Raw genomic sequence first — 25400 nt, 5'->3', positions numbered from 1 at the left:
AATCTAAATTTTGAATAAATAATACATTTGTGGGAAGTTTATAATATAAATTTTGGAGTACCAATATAATTCCCTTATAGAAATTAAAATTATTAATTTAATGAAATTTTTTGGTTATTGTACCTAACATATACAAAATAAGGAGGAGATCATCTCCGAATATTTTCTACCAAGGCCACCAGATCAAGTGATCCGAGCTTTTAAAAATTCATCTAACGGCCCACCTGTTTTGACCCCTTAAGAGCTATAATAATTTTTTGTTGTTAGATGAAATTTCAAGGGCCCATATCACTCGATCCGGTGGCCTTCGTAGAAGAGATTCGGAGAGGATCTCTTCTCCAAAATAAGATTCACCCTGGATCTTTATGTCCAAAGTTCGTAGATCGAGAAATCCGGATCGTTTAAGAAAGAGAAAAAGAGATTCGTGTCATTCAAGTTTTTGAGTTTTGTAAAGTGATCCAATAAGATGGGCTAATAGAGGACATTTGATTGAAATTGAATAGTCCAAATCTCTTAATCAGTGAACTCCAAATATAAAAATCCGAAGTGAATCTCAATCCAAATACTATTGAGGCTTGCTTACAATTAGGCTCATAAATATGATGTGACACCTATAAAAGAAGCTAGATTCGTTGTTTTGGGGAGATTCTCTCCTTGCAAATGACCACGAAACCAACCTATACAAGTTATATTTCTTAGGAGTTTTGACATCGAATCACTCAATGACAACCTGATTTTTTTCGTAAAGAAAAATATTGAGATTTATTATATTTTAATGTTGTTTTTTAATATTTGAAATAAAAAGAAAACAAGTTGAAGAATCAAATCTCTTTGACTAACTTGATATATTCTTTGATTTTGTTGGTTCTCAACATTTCCCCCAGAAAACAGCGCTGTAATTTGTAATGTCCAAATGAAAATGCAAACAAATTTGGTGCATTTGACATAGGCCGGGATGACAAAGATGGTGGTTCGGTATGGGATACCGAACCGAAACCCGTGTTCCGATTTCCAAACCAAAATTTTTGGGAATTCCAAATCAAAAACCGATCCCAAACCAATTTTTTTGGAATCCCAATTTTTGGGAATTCTGAAATAATTTCAGGATTTCAGGATAAATCGGGAATCCAGAAATGATTTTGGGCTTTTGGACTAAAATTTGACATATTATGTTTTGGGCTAAAATTCAATCTTTTATATTGGGCTGTCAATCTGTTGCAAACTAAATTTTCTTAATAAATTTCATAGGCCATTGTAAGTTACAAGTATACAACTAAACCAATCTGTTGCAATAAAAATAAATTTAATTTGTGCACAAATTAAATTTCATGGAGGACCTGAGCATCAAAATTCCCATGCACACACAGACACACATATATACATTCACACCAGGAAGGATAAATCATACACAATTTATATGCAACGGTTGAGATTAAATCTCAACAAAATCCAACGACTATTAAAATTCTAAATATATATTTAAAATTTAAATAATATATATATATTTTCGGTTCGGTTTGGGATTACCGAAATCCCAAAAACTTGAGACCGATTCCCGTAACTAAATTTTGAGATCGGTTCGGTATTGGGTACCGAAATTTTCGGGAATTTCGATTTGGGATTTTTGGGATTTTTTTCCAGCCCTAAAGATGATTAAGCCACAACAAGTTGGCTCATATGACTACTTGCATTAGGCCATCTCCAATCGTCCCGTCCAAAGGATTATAAGACTAAAAATAGCTCGGAATGACACAAAAATCATCTCCAGCCGAGGGCTAGGCCAAAGGACTTATGGGCCCCACCAGGTCCAAACCCCTAAATTAGGTAAGCGGGTTGGCCATTTTTAACCCTCCAGCGTCAGAATGTCAAGCTTGACGTTAGCTTGACGTCAGAATGCCAACCCTCCAGCTCAACCCATTTGAATGCCAACGTCTACCTGGCGTCAGCATGACGTTAGCTAGCCGCCGTCAGGTTATCGTTGGAATTTGAAGTTTTTTTTTGACGAATTTAAAAAAAAAATCGAACTTTTTGTTCTATAAATACCTATATCATTCCTACAACATTGAAAGCCGAAGATAAGAAGTGCAACGTAGATAAGAATCCTATTTAAAATTTGCACAACTAATTACATCTCGACACGTAACACTCGAAATCTTATCCGAAAATTTATTAAGATTATATAAAGATAAGAAATCTAGAGAGTTACTCACTTTAGCGACATGTGTCACTCGAAATCCTATCCGAAAAATTTATTGAAATTACATAAAGATAAGAAATCTGGAGAGTTACTCAAGTTAGCGACACGTATCACTCGAAATTATATCAAAAAAATTATTGAGATTATATAAAGATAAGAAATCTGGAGGTTTATTCATTTGACCACAAGTGGCACTCAAAATATGTCCGAAAACCTTATTTTAATATGGTAATTTAATTTAATTAATCATATTAATTTAATTAAAATAATAAATTATGTTTGGCCTATGACCATTTAGCCCCCTTGGTTGGAGATGATTTTTTGTCAAATGACTATTTTTGGCTTATGGCACTTTGTCCCCATCTGTTGGAGATGGTATTAAATATGGCCTAATACTATTTATTAAAATATAATTTCTTGTATAGTTATAGGGTTAAAAGGAGCCATTTGGTATTTCTTGGGTTGGAGATGACCTTACGACCCTTCACCAAACAAAAATTCAACCCGTAATTTTTGTATGTATATAGTACGCCCATATGCTTCATATATGCAAATATAAGAAACAGCAAATGTGATCCACAATCTTTAAAGAAAGGGATCACTAATTTTTTTTTTTTCAAAAAATAGGGATTAGTTGTGGGGTCCACATCATTTTGAATTTTAACGATCCAAAGTATTTATTTTTCAAGTTTCACCTCATAAATCATTTTTACAAAATAGACAAATCAGAAATGTTCGAGACATCTAATTAAATTAAAAGATGAACATTACGTTTTAAGAAACACTGAAATTTCATCGTGACAATTAAATAGAAAAATGACTTTGGATTGAATTTAATTTTGCATAGATGATCTATAAATCAAAACTTACAAAATAGACGATTTGGTTCGTTCAAGTTCGATGTGCAATGAGTCATTCCTTAAAATGGCCTAATATATGATAAACTTAAAGGAATGCACCAAAATATAAGAAACTAAATCAACCGAAGAATCTCTAGAAAAAAAAATTGTGTGTTAGCGTTGCGATGGTGGTATTTGTGTGATAGATTTACGAAAATATAGATTCTTGTCTATTTTAGTGTTTGAATGTACATACCCTTTCTTGGTTTAAGAGTTATCCTAAAAAACATATTAAACTCGACAGAATAAGCACTATCCTATGGATCAATCCTTCAAGATTCTCCATTTTGTGTGAAACGAAATGTGAACAACAAAATGAGCCCACATAAACTTGAAGATCCATGCCCTCGTCAGTCGTCTCGTCACCCACCATCTTATTTTATTTGTTAATTTTTTATTTTTTGAACAAAAGATATTGTAGAAAATGTAGGTTAAGCTTCATAATGAGCTAGCAATAATGTGATTCAAATTTATTTTTGGCGAGAATCAAACACAAGACGTCTTATAAACAAGTGATGAGGAATACTATTCGACCGTGACTATTTTATTTGTAATTAATTTCTGTTTCTTTTGTTTGCTATTAATTTGGCTTTGGTAACTTATTAATATATATATATATTGTTTTAGATTAAGTGGTATGGTAAAGACGAATATAGGAGAGCTAAACAAGAAATAATAGTTTGATGATGAAGTGCATCTGTCAAAGATAGCTGGTTGGCTGCCTTAATTGGCTGGTCAATTTTGGCCAACTCACATAAACCAACAACTTACACAACAAATTAGCAATACCATACTTTTGACTTTATTAGTTTAGCACCCCAAATCATCCATCATGTACCACGTTTTTCATATTAATCAAAATTTCCATATTTTTTTGGCGCTGTTACTGTATATCATGTTTGTTTCCTACTCAAAATTGTTGGACTTTTACAATTATTACTTCAGTAGATATTTCAAATTTACAACAAAAAGACTTACTAATCTCTTTTAAATCTCGTGTCTTATCATATAAAAGAAAAAATGATAGCAAGAACCAAACATTTATTGGAGTCACGAATCTTATTAATTTTAATTGAAAATCTAGCATAAGGATTTATTTTGTTGTTGATAAAATAAAAGTTTAATTAGAAATTTTTATTACCAAATCTTTTCCTACCATTTGTGGATCGAATAATAATGGTCGGTAAAGGGCAATGATTTGCAGAATTAAATTTGATATAAAAAGTGTACCAAAATTAGATTAAAGCGGAGACTTCTATATATTCACTGCTCCATTCCAATTTCCAATGAGCCTCTCCACTGCTCGCCTTCTCCACACTCTCTCCTTCCTTCCCAAATCTCATCCTCCTCTCTTCTCATCCCCTGCCACTCCAACCTTTCTCTTCTCCAAGCCCTCCGCCTTCCCCTCCCTCTCCGCCAGGCTGTCTCTGTCTTTTCACAGTTCCACCATGGGCGACGCTCCTGACGCCGGCATGGACGCCGTCCAGCGACGCCTCATGTTCGAAGACGAGTAAGTCCCTCTCCCCCCCCCCCCCACTTTGCCCCTGACTTATGTTCATATTCGCGCTTTTACCGTTTTCTTTCTTTTTTTTCGGTTGTTTTGGTTGATCTGTTTTGTAATTTGCTCTGTTTTTTTTTTCTGCTCAGGAAATACCGGAACAGTAAATAAAATGAAAGTCGTAGGCTTTTTCTATTTTGTTTCCTAAATTGCGGCTCTTTTTTCAAATTTATATTCTGTTGATTGTTCTGTTGTGGTCTGTTTGGTTGCTCAGAATTTGAAACAGATGAATAAACGAATACTTTGTCCAAAGTAACCGTTAACTTTCTTTACAATTACTCCAGTTTCTGATTAACCAAACAGAGGATAACATAGTCGAGAGGAAATTATAAGTGGATGGACAAAAATGTATGTATAAGCCGAGCTATGATACTTGAGCTCGACTCGAGCTTGTGTTCAATTTAAATGAGGCTACATACATCTGATCCGAAAAGCCGAATTGGTTAAGAAACGATTGAACCGGAGCTGAGATCGATTATCAAAAGCTTTCCCCTTTAGTTTCTTCCCCTTGCTAAAAACATTTTGATATGAGAATATCAATTACCTGTGATTTCAATTCATTTCGCGTCGGAATGGAATTTAGGGTAAGAAGGCAGTTCCCCCGGATGAGCATCAGGTGGCAATGCCATCCGTTCAATCAGTGCTGCCTCTTGTCCTTTTCCGATTTTAACCTTTTGTACGGTCCAATGTATATTCAGGTGTTAGTCATTCCTGGGAGCTGACGATCTGTTTTATTCGAATTTCTGCAGATGTATTCTGGTGGATGAGAATGATCGTGTTGTTGGTCACGATACCAAGTACAATTGTAAGTACTTTTGCTTGCTAATACCTTCTCGTTGCGAGATTTCAATGTGATAAATTTTTTTATGTTTAGAAATTAATATTCTGTTTTGATAGTTTAGGACTTGAAGTTTTATGACTTCGTGCCATGACTTATGATGTAATACTTGATAAACCGCTCTAGGAATTCTGAGGGAAGAATTTTTGTCTCCTATTTTACTTCATTGCAATTTGCAAAGAAAATCCATATTAAAGGATTATATTTCCTTGGAGCTTGAATGTACTTGGTAATAATGCCCGATCATGCATGTTGATACAACTCTTGTGTTCTTTCTTGTACAACTGTTAGTTTCTGAAGTTTTCATGCATTCTGTGAACTGCAGGTCACTTGATGGAAAAGATCGAATCTGAAAATTTGCTTCACAGAGCTTTCAGTGTCTTTTTGTTTAACTCAAAGCATGAGTTGCTTCTTCAGGTATTTTTCTTGGATCACGCTAACTGAAATTTACGGTGCTGGCAGCGTTCAGTTTAGAGTGGTCATTCATAAGATGTTCCATAGTAGCAGGGTGCATCCTGAGAATCTCGAGTAATAATAATAGAATATGAAGAGGGAACGACTGTCTTTGCAATTGGCGGCAATGATCTTTCAATTGATCTTTCTGGACAGTTTTTCTTTATGAGCGTCGTTAAATAATAGTGTTTAGCATACTCATTTATGTCTGTCTTTCTATGCAGCAACGTTCTGCAACCAAGGTAACATTCCCACTTGTGTGGACAAACACCTGTTGCAGTCATCCACTATACCGTGAATCTGAGCTTATTGATGAGAACTCTCTTGGTATATTTTTCTATTTATCATGCCTTTGAGAGTCAATTTTACTTGGCCTACTGTGACTTGCTCTAATAGTTTTTTTCCTTCTCCATTTTGTTTCCAGGGGTACGAAATGCTGCTCAAAGGAAGCTTTTGGATGAACTCGGTATTCCTGCTGAAGATGTGCCTGTTGATCAGTTTATCCCGTTGGGTCGCATGCTGTACAAGGCACCTTCTGATGGCAAGTGGGGAGAACATGAACGTAATATTCCAACTTGGGTTACTCTACATTTTTTACGATTAACGTTCTTTGCAGTTGATTACCTTCTCTTCACTGTCCGAGATGCATTTGTCAGACTGGTCGTGATGGTCAAACAAATTGTCTTGTTTCAGAATTTTCTGTTCACCCTGTGTGTGTGTTTTGTTGTATTTGCAGTTGATTACCTCCTCTTCACTGTCCGAGATGTTAATGTGCATCCGAACCCTGATGAGGTAGCTGATATCAAGTACGTAAACCAGGAGGAGCTGAAGGAGCTGTTGAGAAAGGCAGATGCCGGGGAGGAAGGTCTGAAGCTGTCACCTTGGTTCAGACTCGTCGTGGACAACTTCTTGTTCAAGTGGTGGGACCATGTTGAGAAAAACACCATCAAGGAAGCTGCTGACATGAAAACCATCCACAGGTTGACTTAAACTGAGTCTTCTGGGAAACCTTGATTGTGGCTTTATTATAATTAGTGTTTTATTTTCCCTGTTCCAATTTGGACTCATAAGGCGTTCCCATAAGCGGACTTTGTTGTTATTGTTGTTAAATGCCGTGCTTTTGTAATGTAGAACTGATGAATCAATAAGAAACTTTTCGCCTCTTTCATCATGAAACAGGTTCACAAATTTCTTTTCTCCATGTTTGGCCCAGCAGGCCAAGAATTTGCTATCTAATCCTGCTAAGAGACGAGGTTACTTGCCCTGTTGGGGAGAAACTTTTCAAACCTGAAATTCCATGGTGACGCTCTCTCAAATCAACCACGCACTAACTTATGGTTTAACCTTTCTCATATGGTAATGCATTGGTTTGAATACCGTCGTTGTGACATCCAGTAAAAATTGGTGCCACCATCATATATCTGTTTCTGTATAACAATGTAGTTCACATCTGGGGATCTCTTATCCCACATCGACTAATGCAAGAAATTTACCCCTGCTTATATCGACCGACGAAGGGGCAATTTGGGTACCTTGGGGTGCCGGGCTGGGATGTACGCGTGTACCGCAACCCTAAACCATGCCCCGATTATTCGGGTAAAACCAGTAAGGGGTCTTTATCCGGTGTTTCCCCCGTGCGGCCAAAAAAAGAAACCACGACGCCTCGCGCTGTATATTCCCGCGTGGGTAAAAAAAGCCCTCGAGAGGTTTGAAGGTGGTGCTGCTGACTCCTGTTGTTTGTCCTCTCTTGGGGTTTGCCCAGGTGTCTCGCGGTTACTTGTTGTCCTCACCTCTCGTGGCACCCCGCCCCCGTTTTATTCTTTTTTATTTGTGAACGCCCCCCGACCCTTTTTTTTCCTCGCCCTGATGAATCAAATCATTTCAAGAGAAACTTCTTTGTTTTTTTTTTTTTTTTTTAAGACAAACAAAGTAAATTTCATTTAAAGAGATGGGTAATACAAGATAAGGACTACTCCAAAAAAGAGTCCAAAATAGCCAAGCAAAAGCCCAACTCCATAAACGAAAACAACAATGAGAATGGCCCAAAGTGAGCAACCCATAACAGCAACCAAATCGAAAAACCTAGACAGCCACCTCCACCAAAACAGCTGCACAGCCACCGCATATCCGTCACCACCACCCGGAAGAAGGGACAAAGAACCAAATGGATGAACGGAAAATGGGGGTAGGCAAGCTACCCGCGCTGGGAGCGCTCCCATAATCCTACCAAATAGTGCAAAATGCGCTTTAAAAGGGTAGCAGGTAAAAGTTCACGATGAGGAGCGATGTTTGGAGAGGAACAAGGCAAAGAAAACATATATGAGATAAACACAAGAAAGACTGAGACCAAGTTCATAGCAACCTGAGACACAAAATGCTCAGACAAAAAACAAACGGAAGCTAAAAGCAAATACAAATAAACGAAATCTCCAACCATGGTGGCTTAGAGAGGGAAAAGCTGAGGTGGAGATGGAGGAATAGAGAAAGATGGGGACGGCGGGAGGAACATGAGAGATGGGAAAAACTGGAGGAAAGAGATGGAGAGAAGGGGAGAAAGTAAGGAAACAAGGGTGGAAAAAAGAGAAAGAGGAAGAAGGGCGAAAATCAGGGAGAGATGGGGGATAGGGATGAAAAAGGGGTGGACGGGAGAGGAAGAGAGAGAAGGGCGAGGAGGGAAGGGTTAGGCTGCCGCTGACCTTAAGCCGGAGTAAGAGGCCAACAACAGAGAAGGGTTCAGAGGATCGGGGCTTTACTTTGGGGGAGGGAGATGGCACAAAGTCATAGGCAAGCTCTTATATATATATATATATATATATATATATATATATATATATATATATATATTTGTGAAAAACTTCTTTATTGAAGCTTAAATTTCACTAATTGTATGAAAGAAAAACTAATGAAAAAGGTTTGAAAACTTTGAGTTTTAACGATAAGAACAAAATAAAGGGTAAAGTGAATAGTACCAGTATAGACTTTTTAGTGTAAAAATGTGATTTTTCGTTAAAGTTAACAGTACCGGAAGTTTTTCGTTCAATAAAATCACACTTCTAATGGATTTTAACTGTTTTAAAAAAAAACTTACAAGGCTAAAATTGTCAAAATATAAATATGCATATCCACCATATAATTTCAATCTTTCTATTTTATTCCTCGTGTTGTGATAAATCCATGACAAAATGAATCTTTCTACGTTATCATCCTGATGAATTCCTTCGTATAATTATTAATACCACGAATAAATTAATGAAGGAAAATTTTATTTGAATCCATATAATCTTTTTCTACACCAAACTTACTCTCTACACTCATATTATTTTTAATCAAACTATCAATATCTCTTTACACCCCAATTTACTACCTAAAATAACCTCACAAACCCAATTAAATTTATCTTTACACCCATTTAAAAAATAAAAACCCAAAATCAGTATTCATGAATGTTTTTACAATTTATGACCTTGAAATATGAAATGAATGGTTTACTAGAAATATATTGCAATAAACTGTGTTTTTGAGGATTGAAAGTATACTGCAATAAAACTTATTGGAAGTATATGGAAATTAATGAAATTGTGTTTTTGAGGATTGGAAGTACACTGTAGATTGAGTAGCAAGACGGTCACTAGTTCATCCTCATCCAGGCACATGCAAAAATTTAAGTATTGGCAAGTAAATAAATTCCCTCCTACCTTGTCATAGCATTGAAACTCTCGAGATCACCACGTTAGCTTCTGGGTAGGCAAGAAGGTTGTCTTAATTCACCCGCATGACCCATCCCAACTTCATTAATTTCAAGCTCACGAGATCGCCAGTATACTTTCCGTCCTAAAAAACACAATTTCATTAATTCCTGTACATTTTTTGTCTTATCTCAAGTCTTAGGGTTTGATCTTAAGATTGCGTAATGGTAAGTTATTGGGTGTGAGTTTATTGATAAATTTTAGTTATATTGTTAATTTCATCTTGTACTTAATGGTAATTATGCAATAGAGTAAAAGGGACAATTCATATTTAAATTTTAAATTAGGTGTAGAAATAAGTTATATGAGTTCGAATAAAATTTCTCGTTAATGAATTGTCGGTAAAGCAAACATAAAATATAATTAGGCTAAATTGGATTGTTCATCCCCGTGGTCATAGGACACTTGCATGATGACCCTGTGGTGAAAAAACTAGGAATTAAACCCTGTGGTCTAGAATGTTAGCAAATTTAGTCCAAAAGTAAGATTTCTGTTAAATGACTGTTAAAAGTTGGGTAAAACTGTATTTGTAGTTCCAATTGACATTGAATTGGGGTTTTTTTTTATTTAAAAAATTAAGCATTATTTTTTTTTTGTTAATTGTTATAAAAAAAATTATTTTAAATGTCAATTGAAACTGAAAATACAATTTTACCCATACTTTTAACAGTCATTTAACATAAATCTTACTTTTGGACTAAATTTGCTAACATTCTTGACCACAGAAGTTTAATTCCTAGTTTTTTCACTACGTGGATCATCATGCAAGTTTCCTATGACCACAGAGATGAATAATCCAATTTGGCCAATATAATTATGCATGTGTGAACATGAAGAAATATTTTAGTTGGCTCCGTACGCCGAGCAAACACCAAATATCATTATATGATTAAAAATGAAAATTGTCAAAATATCGCTCATATGTAGTGTTCTACAGGCACATCGATCGTGGATCACAATCTTTTTTCACATCTAAAAGTCATGATGTTATGCTCCACTTATTGTATCACCTGATTTAACAACTTTAAAAAGAGACAGCAACATCATAATTTTTAAGAAAAATTAATGAAAATAATTTAAAAATTTTGAGTTTTAATGATAAGAACAAAATAAAGTGTAAAATAAATAGTACCATAATTGACTTTTTATTGTAAAAATGTGTTTTTTCGTTAAAGTGAAGAGTACCGGGAGTTTTTGTTAAAGTTTCCTAATTATTTAGGAAGAAGACTGTATCTGCACGCGCTTTACAGCCTAACACAGATTCTCTCTCTCCCTCGAAGCTTCTTCCTTTTCCTTCCTTCCCTTCCCATAACTCACAACTGAACTACTCAGCTGTGTTCTCGTGTCCTGCTCCATCCTTCGAGGTAAAAACTTTTATTATTAGCCGCCAGATTTCATCTCCTCGTTTTTCTTGATTTCTCTGATTCGCTTGTCTGATTGATCAAATTGGTGTCAAATTTCATTTTCTTGCATTTCTCTGGCATACAGGCCGACCCAATATGAAAATTAATCATCTTTTTTTGTTTTTGCTTTTTTCTGTGTTGATTTGGATCGTTGGGTGTATTGCTTGGATTTTATGAAAATTAGATCAAAACCAGCTCGTGTGATTAATAATTTAATCAATAATTAATAGAGTTAAGCTTTCTGATTAATCTTGTTAGTTGTTGTCCAGGTGTCTCGCGGTTATTTGTTGTCCTAACCTCTCGTGGCACCCCGCCCTTTTTTTATTATTTTTTATTTGTGAACGCCCTTGACACTTTGTTTTTTTGGAATTTTAACGAAAAATCACATTTTTACACTAAAAAGTCAAACCTGCTAATATTTACTTTATCCTTTATTTTGTCCCTATCGTTAAAACTCAAAATTTTCAAACCATTTTCATTAGTTTTTTTTTTTTCTCGCTCTCATGAATCAAATCATTTCATGAGAAACTTCTTTGTATTTTTTTTTTTAGACAAACAAAGTAAATTTCATTTAAAGAGAAAGATAATACAATATAAGAACTACTCCAAAAGAGTCTAAAATAGACGAGCAAAAGCCAAACTCCATAAACGAAAACAACAATGAGAAGGGCCCAAAATGAGCAGCCCATAGCAGCAACCAAACCGAAAAACCTAGACAGCCACCTCTACCAAAACAGCTGCACCGCCACTGCAAATCCGTCACCACCACCCAGAAGAAAGGACAAAGAACCAAATGGATGAACGGAAAATGGGGATAGGCAAGCTACCCACGCTGGGAGCACTCCCATAATCCTACCAAATAGTGCAAAATGCACTTTAAAAGGGTAGCAGGTAAAAGTTCACGATGAAGAGCAATGTTTGGAGAGGAACAAGGCAAAGAAAACATATATGAGATAAACTCGGGAAAGACTGAGACCAAGCTCAGAGCAACCTGAGACACAAAATGCTCAGACAAAAAACAAACGGAAGTTAAAAGCAAATACAGATAAACTAAATCTCCAACCATGGTGGCTTGGAGAGGGAAAAGCTGAGGTGGAGATGGAGGAAAAGAGAGAGATGGGGACGGCATGAGGAACATGAGAGATGGGAAAACCCAATTAAATTTATCTTTACACCCATTCAAAAAATAAAAACCCAAAATCAGTATTCATGAATGTTTTTACAATTTCTGACCTTGAAATATGAAATGAATGGTTTACTGGAAATATATTGCAATAAAACTGTGTTTTTTGAGGATTGAAAGTATACTGCAATAAAACTTATTGGAAGTATATGGAAATTAATGAAATTGTGTTTTTGAGGATTGGAAGTACGCTGCAGATTGAGTAGCAAAGACGGTCACTAGTTCATCCTCATCCAGGCACATGCAGAAATTTAAGTATTAGCAAGTAAATGAATTCCCTCCTACCTTGTCATAGCACTTAAACTCTCGAGATCACCAAGTTAGCTTCTGGGTAGGCAAGAAGGTTGTCTTAATTCATCCGCATGACCCATCCCAACTTCATTAATTTCAAGCTCACAAGATCGCCAGTATACTTTCAGTCCTCAAAAACACAATTTCATTAATTCCTATACATTTTTTGTCTTATCTCAAGTCTTAGGGTTTGATCTTAATATTGCGTAATGGTAAGTTATTGGATATGAGTTTATTGATAAATTTTAGTTATATTGTTAATTTCATCTTGTACTTAATAGTAATTATATAACAAAGTAAAAAGGACAATTCATATTTAAATTTTAAATTAAGTGTAGAAATAAATTATATAAGTTCGAATAAAATTTCTCATCGGTAAAGCAAACATAAAATATAATTATGCATGTGTGAACATGAAGAAATATTTTAGTTGGCTCCGTACGCCGAGCAAACACCAAATATCATTATAATTAAAAATGAAAATTGTCAAAATATACATCGATCGTGGATCACAATCTTTTTTCACATCTAAAAGTCATGTATGCTATGCTCCACTTATTGTATCACCTGATTTAACAACTTTGAAAAGAGACAGCAACAGCATAATGCTTTAGGAAGAAGACTGTATCTGCACGCGCTTTACAGCCTAAACACAGATTCTCTCTCTCCCTCTCTCTCTCTCTCTCCCTCAAAGCTTCTTCCTTTTTCTTCCTTCCCTTCTCATAACTCACAACTGAACTACTCGGCTGTGTTCTGGTGTTCTGGTGTCCTGCTCCATCCTTCGAGGTGACAACTTTTATTATTAGCCGCCAGATTTCATCTCCTCGTTTCTCTTGATTTCTCTGATTCGCTTGTCTGATTGATCAAATTGGTGTCAAATTTCAATTTCTTGCATTTCTCTGGCATACAGGCCGACCCAATATGAAAATTAATCAACTTTTTTTGTTTTTGTTTTTTGTTTTTCTGTATTGATTTGGATCGTTGGGTGTATTGCTTGGATTTTATGAAAATTAGATCAAAACCAGCTCGTGTGATTAATAATTTAATCAATAATTAATAGAGTTAATCTTGTTAGTTCTGAATCTGTGTGGTGATGCGAACAACATAAAGATCCAATCGTTGCGTGTGTTTGTGTGGATGAGGTTTGGCTTTTTTCCGCGTTCAGAATCCATGCTTGGTCTTAACTTGTGAAATTTTGTATATGATTTATCGTAATTAGTTTGAACTTTTATAGGAGATTGAGATTTGAATATCTTGTGTGCATTTTTCTGTAATTTGAGTGAATGCAAACATGTACGATTTACAATATCTTCTCTGCCTTCTATGTTCTTGAAAAGGGCAACTTGATACAAAATGCTGCTGGTTTCAATTGTTTCCGGATTTCGAAAACCATGTCTCGGCTGGGGGAAAACGAATGTTAGCTTAGTTACATCCCAAGTTTGCATTTTTTTGAAATGGTTGATACTTGTTTGGTAATTATAATGGGGGTCTGGTTTTATCAATTCGGTCTTCTTTCCCTGGGATCTTGCTGTGTATATTTTCCCTTTGTTGCTGTTGCTGGAAATCGATGTTTGTTGCCAACGAAAATTCTTGAGCTTTTGCATTTTCTCATTTTGAAGGCAAATCTGCAGTGTTTCTCTTCAACTCTACAAAATTTGTATTTTTTGACACTCTTTGTTGAAGAAAATTTTCCGAAGATGAATTAGATTTTGACTTAAACTATTAATCGGGTTTTTATACCATCCGTCTCTTGATGCTTCCGTGAATCCTAGTGTGTGCAAGACTAACATTACAATCTTTGCATTGCAACCACTTATTGTCTCATATAATGCATACTTCTGTAACATTTAGTATTTGCGGGATTCTTATAATTTCGTCTTCTCCAATCAAACCTCTCATGGCATCCTCCATGTGCTTTGCTATAACATTTTCCGGTGAAAAACCTTCTATATGTTGCCTGTGATCATTCTAAGTCTAACTCATCGATCCTTGTCTTGCCCCGAAGGTGCTGGGAACAAATGGCCTTGGTTACAACTGCTGAAGTTTGCGATGCGCACTCTCAGTTGATTGGGAGTGGTGATCTTCGGGTGCTTGAGCCAATATTCCAGATATATGGCCGGCGACAGGTCTTCTCTGGACAAATAGTTACCTTAAAGGTGTTTGAAGACAATGTCCTCGTTCGTTCCTTTCTCGAGGAGAAAGGCAATGGAAGAGTTCTTGTTGTGGACGGAGGTGGAAGCAAGCGGTGTGCAATATTGGGAGGCAACCCTGTGGTTCAAGCTCAGAATAACGGCTGGGCAGGTATAGTGGTCAATGGCTGCATAAGAGATGTCGACGAGATTAACGGTTGCGACATTGGCGTGAGAGCTCTGGCGGCCCATCCCATGAAAGCCAACAAGAAAGGGATCGGCGAGAAGCAGGTACCAATAAGCATTGCCGGGACAAGGATCTGTGACGGGGAATGGCTTTATGCAGACACCGATGGAATATTGATTTCTCGTACCGAGTTATCTGTCTGAATCTTAAGCACACCATTTGGAAGGAAAACTTGTTTCCTGCAACCGTTGTATACAACACGCTGTTGCACGAAATGTATGTCTTTCTTTGTTTCAATTGCTAAGCTGTTGTGTCTTTGCCTCATTTTCCAAATTTCTACTGTATTAAGCAAAATTACGTGATATCGAACTCTTAACTATGTTTTAGTTGGTTTATCAATAATGATAATCTTTTGATCAGTAAACTTAGTCATATATATTAACAGAAGGCAACAAGTACATAATTTTGCATAGCTTACGTCGCCTCATAAACAGACCGATTCTGGGTCCCCAACATCTTCGGCAGCAGCAACACTTGCATCGTCTCTTGTAATGCTAGTTGTTGAGGCTCCAGATGAGCCAACAGCTTCTGGCAAATTCATATCTCCAGGTTGCACGTAGATTGCCTTTCTTTTGCTTCTGCTTCGTTGCCATTTTCTTAGCAGATCTTGAACATCCTCGCTCTCGTCGTCTCCAGATGTGGCTAGTGATCCCCTAGCACGTCGCCTCCGTTCTGGGGAGGATGATTCTCCATCACTGCTATAACTTGGGACGTCAGTGACGTCCCCTGCTGCGTTGCGGCAGTACTTGCGACAATCATCGTCATTGGAAAGAGGAGTGGCCTGCAACAAAGCATGAGAAGTACGAGGAACATAGCACAAATGTATAGAGAGGTCCAGACGTAGAATGTCCACTTCCCGCTGTCCACCAATTGTTTAGTCCAAGGAGGCTGGGAGTTCATGACAATTTCAGCTTCATACAACCGTCGAAGGTACGAGGTTCCGGCCCTTGGAATTAAAGTTACTCTTATTGCTTGAGTTATTGGATAATGCCCTTCCTTGTGCTTGATTATTTGGACCGTTGACTTCTGGGTTTCACCAGAGAATCCTAGCAGCCGAGGAACTCCCATCAGAAATGTTCGTGTGAGTCGATCCGGGAGGCTTCCGAATCGCAGCATACAGGGCTGGCTTGATCTTGTAATCACATCACCGTCCACTGATAAGAGTTCTTCATTCAACTGATGATCATATATATCACCAATTAATTAATTAGTAACAAACAATAATTTCAGTCAAATTATGATCAATCTCATCATAAAATCGGTGAAATAATATCTTCGACAATCTGTTTATGCCATTAAGAACGTATGTGTGAACGAACGTTTTGCACAGAGAATTTTGTATGTAACACAACTACTAAGTTAATAACTGATAGACAGATACATGCATACCTGAAAGACACCAATGCCCCTTTTGAAATCAGATTCAGGCATCAAAAGCACCAAAGAGACATGTAAAGTGTGTCCAACAGGAACTCCCCCCACATGCTTCCTAGAGTATGAACTCTTGTCTTGGTAAATATCATTAGCAGAACCAAAAGCAAAGACAGCCGTCGGATGAGGCTCCGTGTAATCAAAGTGGAACCGCTCCCTGACGAACACCGGCTCCTCCACCCAAAGATTCACCAACCCAATTCCGAAAAGAGCGGATAAAATCAAAACCATGCAGACATAGGCGGCCCCTAGAAGCCCGAAACCGATGTTCTTGAGGAGGAGGCCGCTACCATGCGTGATGGTGGAGGGGGCCTGGTGGACGGAGGTTTCAACGGTGTCTTTCGCCTCCTCGACTTGGTGGTCAGACTCGGAGGCGGCAGACAGGAGGGAGAAAATGGAGGTGGAGAGAGTGGAAAAGCAGTTGTAAATCAAATCTGGTTGTAAAGACACAAGCTTTTAGAGCCAATCTGTTGGTTTTAGTAGTCCATACTCATCATCTTCATCAAATGTTGGTGTCTCTGACGGCGGAGGCGGCGGCGGGTGGGTGATTGTTGATGTGGGGTAAGTAGCATCCATATCTTTGAGTCTCCGACTCAAGAGAGAGAGAGAGAGAGAGAGAGAGAGAGAGAGAGAGAGAGAGAACGCTAGCTAAAGCTAAACATAGCTAGCGGCAGAGTTCCAGCCTCCAGGTGTGTAATTTGCATGAAAGGAAAAGATGCGACGTGGAAGTGTTGCTGTTTGAGGAGTTGACATCTGTTCGGTCTGTTGTCAAACTGCACACACCCATGTCAACAGCGGAACTCCATGTATGCGCATGGTAAGAAGCTTGCAGTAGTTTTCGGAATGTTGAATTTAGGGCCGGAAAGGGTTATCAGAATTAAGAAGAATCTGAGAGTTTGTGGGGATTGTCAATTTGTCATACAGCTTCCAAGTTTATCTCCAAGGTTACTGGAAGGGAAATTGTAACGAGAGATGCTCATAGATTCCACCATTCAAGGATGGTGCATGTTCTTAAAGGAATTTTTGATGAACATAAATTCGTTAGCTTAACAAGTTGCGTTTATGTTAAAATGAACACAATCTGTTAGCAAAGTAACAGTTGTATCGAGTAAAATTTTTGGTTTAATTACATAAAAATATTGTTCTTGTTTAGTTTAACGTTTAACTTGCGTTGGAAGGCAAACTTGAACTTAGTCAAGTTGGCTAAAACAATATACTTCCCTCTATGCATTTAAGTTTGAATCTCCCTCCCCATAACTTAAGACTCGTTTGGAAGTGCTTTTAAAATAACTGAAAGTTTTTTGGTGAATAGATTTTGGGTTTCAAAATCACTTCACGTGCTTTTTAGAAAGAAAAAAAAACATAGGATATATGTTTTTTGCAAAAAGCACTTCAAGTGTTTTTTCATGATCCACTTAAATTTTTACTAAGAAAAAATTAGATTAAAAAACATTCATTAAAATTATTTTCAGTCATTTTAAAAACGGTTTTAAATGAGCCAAGAGATTAATATAGTGTGGAGTATCATTCATTTGTATAAAGTAAAAACTTGTGTTGAAAGCTATAATAAGATTCATGAATTAACGTTCATATAGGAGGAGGAATTATTACACACTATTTTAGGCTATATATAGCATGCATGGTTATGAAGTAAATAGTATTGAGTGCCGTTGGGTAATGAATAACATACTAATAATTATGATGAATCCATTAAAGTAAATCCTAGTTGGAATCATTAACTCATTTCATCGACTTTTGAATTCAAACCAAAACCAAATGTTGTTTCTACATAAGAGACATGAAATCATAGTTAGCACGAATATTAAGTGAAATGCAACAACAATCGCACACACAAGAAATGCTGGTCTCTCAAGGTGATAATCTTTGTCATTTAATAATTTAACGTTAATTTTTGTGTCAACATTATAAAACAGTGTGCAAAAAACATGAACACTTATCATCCAACAATTTAATGTTAATTTTTGTGTCAACATTATAAAACAATATGCCAAAAACATGAAGTGACCAATAATGTATTTATCGTGTACTCGTAAATTAGAAGACTCAGCCACGTGGGACTTCTAACCGCATATTAATTTGGATTATACAAACAAAAAGCGAACCTGCTTCTCAAGATTTGCGGCTAGCCATTAGCAAGCCAAATCCCACGCTTAAGTCTCCAACTCCCTACACAAACCAATTACATTATTGAAATAAAACTACACTAATTACTCATTAAGAAACTAATACCATAAATATGTGCCAAGTAAAATGTATTTACTATATTTGGTAAGAGAATTAAGCAAATAATACATGGTAAGTATTGTCGTATCATGCATACCACAAAAGAAACACGAATAATAAATTAGATAAGATTAAAACTTGAATACAGTTTGACGAAAATGTTTTCTTAGCCACCCAAGACTAAGAAATTTATAATCATTTATCCTTTAATTCATGGCCACATTAAAAGTACGAGACTCTAAAACCAATAAGCGATGAAATTAGAAAATAATAGCAAAAAAATAGTAGAAACTTAAAGAGAAAATTGAAATGAAAAAGAAGAAAGGAAACAAACTTTATCTAGATTTACGTGAAAAACATTGTAAAGAATGAACACGTATTGGATTTTTGGGGGGAGTTTGTTTGGGTTCATGGTTTGTGATAAGAAGAAGAGAGGTGTCGTTTCCGAAAAAAGCTTTAATCTTTGCTCGTTAGAGTTCACAACTTCCTCCACCTCAGCACCCCTTAATTTCCTCTTTAATTTTAATTCGGTGGGTCCCACACTCCCCATTGTTCTTGGTTAAGAGTGACTGTCACTTCACCATTCTCGGGCACATACCAAATATTTCTTTGCTTTTCCGTTTTTCTGCAACAAAAAAATACATTTTGTATATTTGTACCCAGCAGCGTAGGACTATAAACCCAGCTCTGTTTCTCTCTCTCCCCTTCTTCTTCTTCTTCTTCTTCTTCTTCCTCCCTCTCTCTCTAAATCCAATCCGATTGTTCTTCTTCTTGGAAAACATAACTTTTGTACCATAAATTTATAGATATAGAAACTTAAAAGATAAAAAGCCTGTTCATTTTTTCCTGAATTTAAATCAAACCCCATTTATTTATTTATTTAATATTCGTTTGGATACAATAAGAAGGAAGAGGTTTCAGCTCCGCAACCATTCAGGGAGGAGGAGCTGAAACCAAAAACCAAAGTTAGGGTTTTTACAAAATTCTTGCTGTTGGAGAGAGAGGCAGAGTCGCAGCCTTGTCACTCTAGCAGGAAAATCCCAACACACAGACACAAAATTTAGAGTGTTAAAACAAAAAGATGAGACGTTTAAGAAAAATGGAGCAAGAAGACGACGCGGTTGCGGAGAGCAAGGCCAAAGGAAGAGGAGGCGGTGGTGGTGGTGGAGCAGGGAGCAGCATTAGCATAGCAGAGAGGAGGGCAGCCAAGTGTGGATTCAATGCGGAGAGGATCAATACGGCGCGTTTTAGGACAACCAGTCCTCTGCATTCTCCGCCGGCGAGGTCCCCGTGCCTTACTATTCCGGCTGGTATCAGCCCCACGGCTCTGCTCGACTCCCCCATGATGCTCCCCAATTCTCAGGTTTTTCTTTTTTGGTTTTTTTTTTTTTTTTTTTTGGTTGTAAATTTTGGGTTTTTCTTCTTTTGGAGCTAAATGCGTTAAGACTGTATGTTCTTCTGGGCTTTGTTTGTTCCGAAAAACCTCGGAGTGTAGGATACCACGGAGCGCTATAGAATTTTGCAGTGTGATCAAGGATATGTATAACTTTGTATGGTTTTGTTTTTTTTTGTGAACTTTTGGGTTTCTGAACCTCAGTAGTATATCTGCATCTGGTTGCAAGCAATTTGGTAGCAGGGAGAAAGTAAATGTCAAACAGATTAACAGTTTTTACTTTTATTAGTATTTGGGTGCTATTCATTAATCATTAACGTGATTAGAAGAAGTGATTACCTTAACTTTATCCATTTATAATTTGGATTGTTTAGATAGAGAAGTATAACATCTGAATTTGGTATTCTGCACCTTTTGTATAAAAGTCTCTGCTTTGGTATTGTTTGGCTTAAAATACAATCACCAAAAGCTAGAAGGCATATGAATTCTATGGATGTTGAGAGAGTTGCAAAGTCCAAAGCTTTTTTTCTTTCTTTGTGATGTTGTCTAAGATCTTCGATTCTTGTATTCTTCTAGGCGCTTCCATCTCCCACCACCGGAACTTTTCCATTGCATCCTCCCAATGATAACAGCTCGCTGCTGAAATCAGGAACGCATGAAGATGATGGTTACAGGCCGGCCTATTCTAGTTTCCAAAATCCGGTAAATGCCTCAACTTAATATGTTTTAGAATTCAGTAGTCTCAAATTCTTAAATTTGGAAAGAGGTTTTTAAACTTTCTTTTTTCTGGTCCAATTACTTTCTCCAAATGTGGCAGCCCAACAGATTGATATTTTAAATACTAAAGAACCTTGAAACAGTATCTCCTTGTAGTTTACGACAGTTGAAGCATTATTTGGAAACAGATGTAAATGAAGTGTCTAGTTGTAACTTTATAGTTAGTCATTGGAACAACTTTATATGGTTCTTATTTACAGATGCATCCTCTTATCTTCAAATCATGATGTCCAACGGTACTTGTTTAAACCAAAATGTTAATATTTCCTGTGTAGATTTTGATAAGTTGCAATCATAATGTTAATGCTAATGTTTCCTGTTTAAACTAAAATGTCCAAGGGGGAGTGATTTTGATAAGTTTTCCAAGGGTGTAGTTTCCTGTCTGAACTTGCCAATAAATTATTTTATAGTTTTTTGCGAGGTTGTGTTTGAATGAGTTTGGTATCTTCCCATTGCATTTTCCTCAGGGGTCTACTGTTGACTGCCAAGCTCTTGTTTTGGAGCAACCACCAATGGAGTTTCAATTCCCGATGGAGTTTCCAGAAGAAGCTAATGCAACGAACTATGCTGTGGATCTGTCCTCTAATATTAGAAACTTAAACAGTGTGATTATGATTGCCAACGGCGCAGACTTGCAAATGTCTCATTCCAGTGCGGCTAGTGATCAAAACTTTCTTCCCAAAGAATCGATTCATGTGGAGGATCTTGGGTCCCATCACTTTTTGGAAGGAGATCAAAAAGGGTCATACCCATCTGCAGGAATGGTAAGGACTTCAGAAGATGGATACAATTGGAGGAAGTATGGGCAGAAACAGGTAAAAGGTAGTGAATATCCAAGGAGTTATTATAAATGCACGCACCCAAATTGTCAGGTCAAGAAAAAGGTGGAACGATCCTATGATGGTCAAATAACAGAGATCATCTACAAGGGAGCTCCTCATAATCATGCAAAACCGCAGCCTAACCGTCGAACTGGGGCATCGCTTGGACCATCATTTTCATATGATGAGATGTCAGAGATGGGTGAAGGTAGTAGGGCCGCTGTCAAAGGTGAAGGTGGGCCAGTTTGGACAAATAGTCAGTCCTGTAAGGATATGAAAGTTGGCTATGACGGGAGGACTGATGGTCTGGAAAGGACATCCTCAGCATCTGTTGTTACCGAGCTTTCTGATCCATTTTCAACTACTCAAGGGAAGTCCATGAATATCTTTGAATCAGCTGAAACTCCAGAGCTTTCATCCACACTTGCTAGTCATGATGATGAAGATCGGGCCACCCAAGGAATCATATCACTTGGAGATGATGCAGATGATGAAGAATCTGATTCAAAAAGAAGGCAAGTGATTTTCTGTTTATCTCGAAGGTTTCTTTTTCCAGGATGCCATGACCGAACAAGGTTATAATATTCTCCATTGGTTTCCCTTCCAGGAAGAAGGAGAGCTGCATGATTGAAACAAATTTAGCATCCAGGGCTGTCCGTGAACCAAGAGTAGTTGTCCAAATTGAGAGCGAAATCGACATACTTGATGATGGCTATCGCTGGCGGAAGTATGGGCAAAAAGTGGTCAAAGGAAATCCAAACCCTAGGTATGCTCTTTTCTCATTCGCTCTCTCATTTCATTGAACTGGTTAGTGTGGATTTCTACCGAGTTATGAACATAGAAGAGTTCATTATAACATATAGTAACAGGGGATGGCATTTTCTTCTTGCAATTTATTTCTTCAAATAAGATATTAGCTCATAATCCATATTTTCACAATTTGGTTTGCTTAAAGTTTTCTATGTATCCAGTTAATCTTTGTACCATTCTTCATCCTGTAGGAGCTATTACAAATGCACAAGTGCAGGATGTTTGGTTAGGAAGCATGTGGAAAGGGCGTCCCATGATCTGAAATTCGTAATTACAACATACGAGGGAAAACACAACCACGAAGTGCCTGCAGCGAGAAACAGCAATCACATGAATTCAATTAGCAGTAATGGACTTCCATCTACTGCCAATGCTCAGCCAGCTTTGGCATTACCCAGAAATACCAATGTTCCGAAGCCTGAGACACAAGTGCAAGATCTTGCACCTCATTTTGATAGAAAACCGGAATTTCATGACGCATACATGAGACCTAATTTTCTTGGGAATTTCAATAATGACATGAAATTTGGAGCTTCCTCCCTCTACCAAATGAAATATCCTCCTCTGCACAATACCATGCCGTATGCCTCATTCGGACACAATGTTGCCCATCAGGCTGGTTCTATTGTGCCGGACTTCCCAATTTCACTGCCTATGAACCTTCAGCCATCCGGGAACCTCCCTCTTGCCGGTTATGACATCAACAATGGAAAAACAGTTTGTCCCGTACAACCTTATTTTTCAGGACAGCATCTGCAGGAGAATGATGTAAGATTCCTAAAGCCTAAACAAGAGCATAAGGATGATAACCTTTATGATGCCCGCTTACCAATAATGGATCAGTCAAGTGCATCATTGTCGTCGTCATCATCGCTGTTCTATCACAGGGTCATGGGAGGTTATCCATCATAGTTTTTTTTTGTTCTTTTGCTTCTATAGCAGTCATCAGCTGAGGCAGATTTTGGTTTCCCGCTCGCCTCGAACTAGTGATAAAGGTTCTATTTTCTTGCAGATTTTCATTGTGACAGTTTTTCTTGTTTTCCATAAAACATGGTATAAAATTTCCATACAAAAAGGTTTACTGGTTTCTTCATCAACTCTATCAACATGGTATTACTCTCTCTCTCTCTCTCTCTCTCTGTACTGAGCTTGATTGCAATACCTTGAAACCCTAGAGGTGATGTATAACAGTTTTCTTTTGAAGCTGGAAGTCTTTGGAGCAACAATTTATACATCACTAGGATAACATAAAAAACTTAAGTTTCCAGATGTTCCAAATTGCATATTTCACAGATTCTATGCATCCCCACACAGCAGCATTCCGATTTCCGCCACCGGAATCAAGGAGACTTCCGTGTTCCGATGCCGGAAACAAAGAGATTCGTTAATACGGATGACCGTATGCGTCTGAAACTGGAAAAGGGGGTTTGTATTTAACAGTGTTTGAATCATTTCAACACAGCAATACGATAATCAGTAAATTAAATCACAATCTCTTGTTTTAAGCCATCATTAATATTAAGTATGCTATTAATTAATCATGATCAAATATCAATAACATCAAGAAAGAAACTGATTTAGAAAGCACATGGAAACAATTCTCAAACATTGATTTGATCATCATCTTTGGAATAGAAGCAAGAAACAGAGACTAATATACATCCCCATCATAATATTCCAAAATTAAAGTACCCAGAATACCCATAAACCCACTTCCCGACCATAACAAGCACCACTCCGAGTCCGACCCCAATCTAGTAATTTTACCCCCAAAGCACCAGAAAGCCCGTTCCTTTGGTAGATTTGATTCGATTTTGACCGGAAATTTCACTTCTTCAGGCTTCCACGGACGCCGGGGCGTGGCTTGTTAGCGTCCTTGACCGGCTCCGGCTGGGTGCTGGTGCTGGCGTGGCGGTTTACAACTTTCTCCTCCTCGAACGGGATCTTCGGATGACGAGCCTCGTGGTGAATCTTGATCGACTTTACGTCTGGCGCCGTGATCTTGCAGTGCGGGCACTCCATCTTCGCGTGTCCTCCCTTCTCTTGTCCGGTCCGGTCAGCTATACCAGCCTTCCCGCCGCCGCGGTTCGTCGTGGCAGCATCGATCTTGGCGGCGATCTCCTTGGCCGTGTGCTTCTTGGGCTTGGCTTTGCCTGTCATGTTGGGCGATTTGATCGGACGGCGGAGATGAAAACCCTAACTCTAACAGTTGGCCACTCGGACGGAGAGGACCTTAAACTTTTGAGGATGGAAGACGGTGTTTATGGCCCTTTATATATAGGGTTTATCTGTTTGGTGTACTCAGACGTACGCGAGCTCGGGTGACGTGGTCGTATTTCATTGGTCCTTATGTATGGGTGTTTGGATCAATAGAGTTTGGACATATTTCGCAATTGGCCATTGGCCAATGAAGTTGATGATCCTTTTATGAGTTTTGAGTTTGGTTCTAAGAACTTAGGGTTTGTTTCGAAAATGTTTCTAAATAATTAGAAGTGTTTTTAGATAAAATGTTTTTTAGTTTTAAAAGTACTTGAAGTGCATTTTGCAAGAAGTATTTCAAATGCTTTTCGAGAATAAATTGCAATTTATCTAAAGATAGTTTAAAAAATATTTCCTCCAAAAGTTCTTACAATCATTTTAAGCACTTCTCAAACGAGCCGTTAAACTTTTGATTCATGTCAATGCCTCAACCGGTTTGTTTTGTCGATTACAAGGTCAAACTGAGTGTTGGATTTTGTACATTTTGTACATTAGAAGTCCATGTATGCTTCAATTTCTCATAATTTTTCTCACAACTCAATTATCATTTACTAATGTGAGTTATGCATTTCGTTAACATATACGCCGAACAAAAGTTGGGTTATGCAAATCGCCCCTAGTAGAATAAACAAAAAAATAGTTACCAAATTGACATTTGATGGAATATTAGCACAAACCAAAACTCTAGAGAGCTCAAACGAAATTAAAAGCTCGAAGGGCA

At 37.5% G+C, this 25400-nt stretch overlaps 5 protein-coding genes across 6 annotated transcripts; 3 read left to right on the top strand and 2 right to left on the bottom strand.

Annotated features, from left to right (window-relative positions):
- The first annotated feature begins 4135 nt into the window (after window positions 1–4135).
- On the top strand, window positions 4136–7133 carry LOC103414031 (isopentenyl-diphosphate Delta-isomerase I-like). Its single transcript, XM_008352450.4, has 6 exons — window positions 4136–4606; window positions 5404–5459; window positions 5818–5909; window positions 6170–6272; window positions 6370–6507; window positions 6682–7133. Exons 1-6 carry the CDS (start codon window positions 4383–4385, stop codon window positions 6933–6935), a joined length of 867 nt encoding a protein of 288 aa, XP_008350672.2. The 5' UTR covers window positions 4136–4382; the 3' UTR covers window positions 6936–7133.
- Window positions 7134–14574: 7441 nt separating this feature from the next.
- LOC114820048 (seipin-1-like) lies at window positions 14575–16965 on the bottom strand. The gene is made up of 2 exons (XM_070809948.1): window positions 16334–16965; window positions 14575–16120 (listed from the first exon to the last, which is right to left on the bottom strand). The coding sequence occupies exons 1-2, from the start codon at window positions 16604–16606 to the stop codon at window positions 15587–15589; spliced, it is 807 nt and encodes a 268-aa protein (XP_070666049.1). The 5' UTR covers window positions 16607–16965; the 3' UTR covers window positions 14575–15586.
- LOC103451146 (putative 4-hydroxy-4-methyl-2-oxoglutarate aldolase 2) lies at window positions 14587–15308 on the top strand. Its single transcript, XM_017336505.3, has one exon. The coding sequence runs from the start codon at window positions 14587–14589 to the stop codon at window positions 15085–15087; it is 501 nt and encodes a 166-aa protein (XP_017191994.1). The 3' UTR covers window positions 15088–15308.
- Window positions 16966–19207: 2242 nt separating the features above from the next.
- On the top strand, window positions 19208–23517 carry LOC103451420 (WRKY transcription factor SUSIBA2-like). 2 transcript variants are annotated; one of them, XM_029090222.2, is made up of 5 exons: window positions 19208–19982; window positions 20589–20714; window positions 21257–22125; window positions 22218–22376; window positions 22612–23517. In XM_029090222.2, exons 1-5 carry the CDS (start codon window positions 19701–19703, stop codon window positions 23330–23332), a joined length of 2157 nt encoding a protein of 718 aa, XP_028946055.1. In that variant the 5' UTR covers window positions 19208–19700; the 3' UTR covers window positions 23333–23517. The 2 variants fall into 2 exon arrangements, with proteins under 2 accessions (XP_028946055.1, XP_070666048.1); XM_070809947.1 differs by having other exon boundaries at window positions 21257–22129; window positions 22222–22376.
- A 492-nt stretch (window positions 23518–24009) lies between these two features.
- LOC103451147 (protein METHYLENE BLUE SENSITIVITY 1-like) lies at window positions 24010–24922 on the bottom strand. The gene has a single exon (XM_008390584.4). The coding sequence runs from the start codon at window positions 24578–24580 to the stop codon at window positions 24248–24250; it is 333 nt and encodes a 110-aa protein (XP_008388806.1). The 5' UTR covers window positions 24581–24922; the 3' UTR covers window positions 24010–24247.
- Window positions 24923–25400: the final 478 nt, after the last annotated feature.

This window comes from Malus domestica, chromosome 12 (assembly GCF_042453785.1).
Source record: "Malus domestica chromosome 12, GDT2T_hap1".
Taxonomy (NCBI): Eukaryota; Viridiplantae; Streptophyta; class Magnoliopsida; order Rosales; family Rosaceae; genus Malus; species Malus domestica.
Note: the sequence above shows the minus strand (reverse complement) of the source record. Positions and strands in the feature narration are given on the sequence as shown.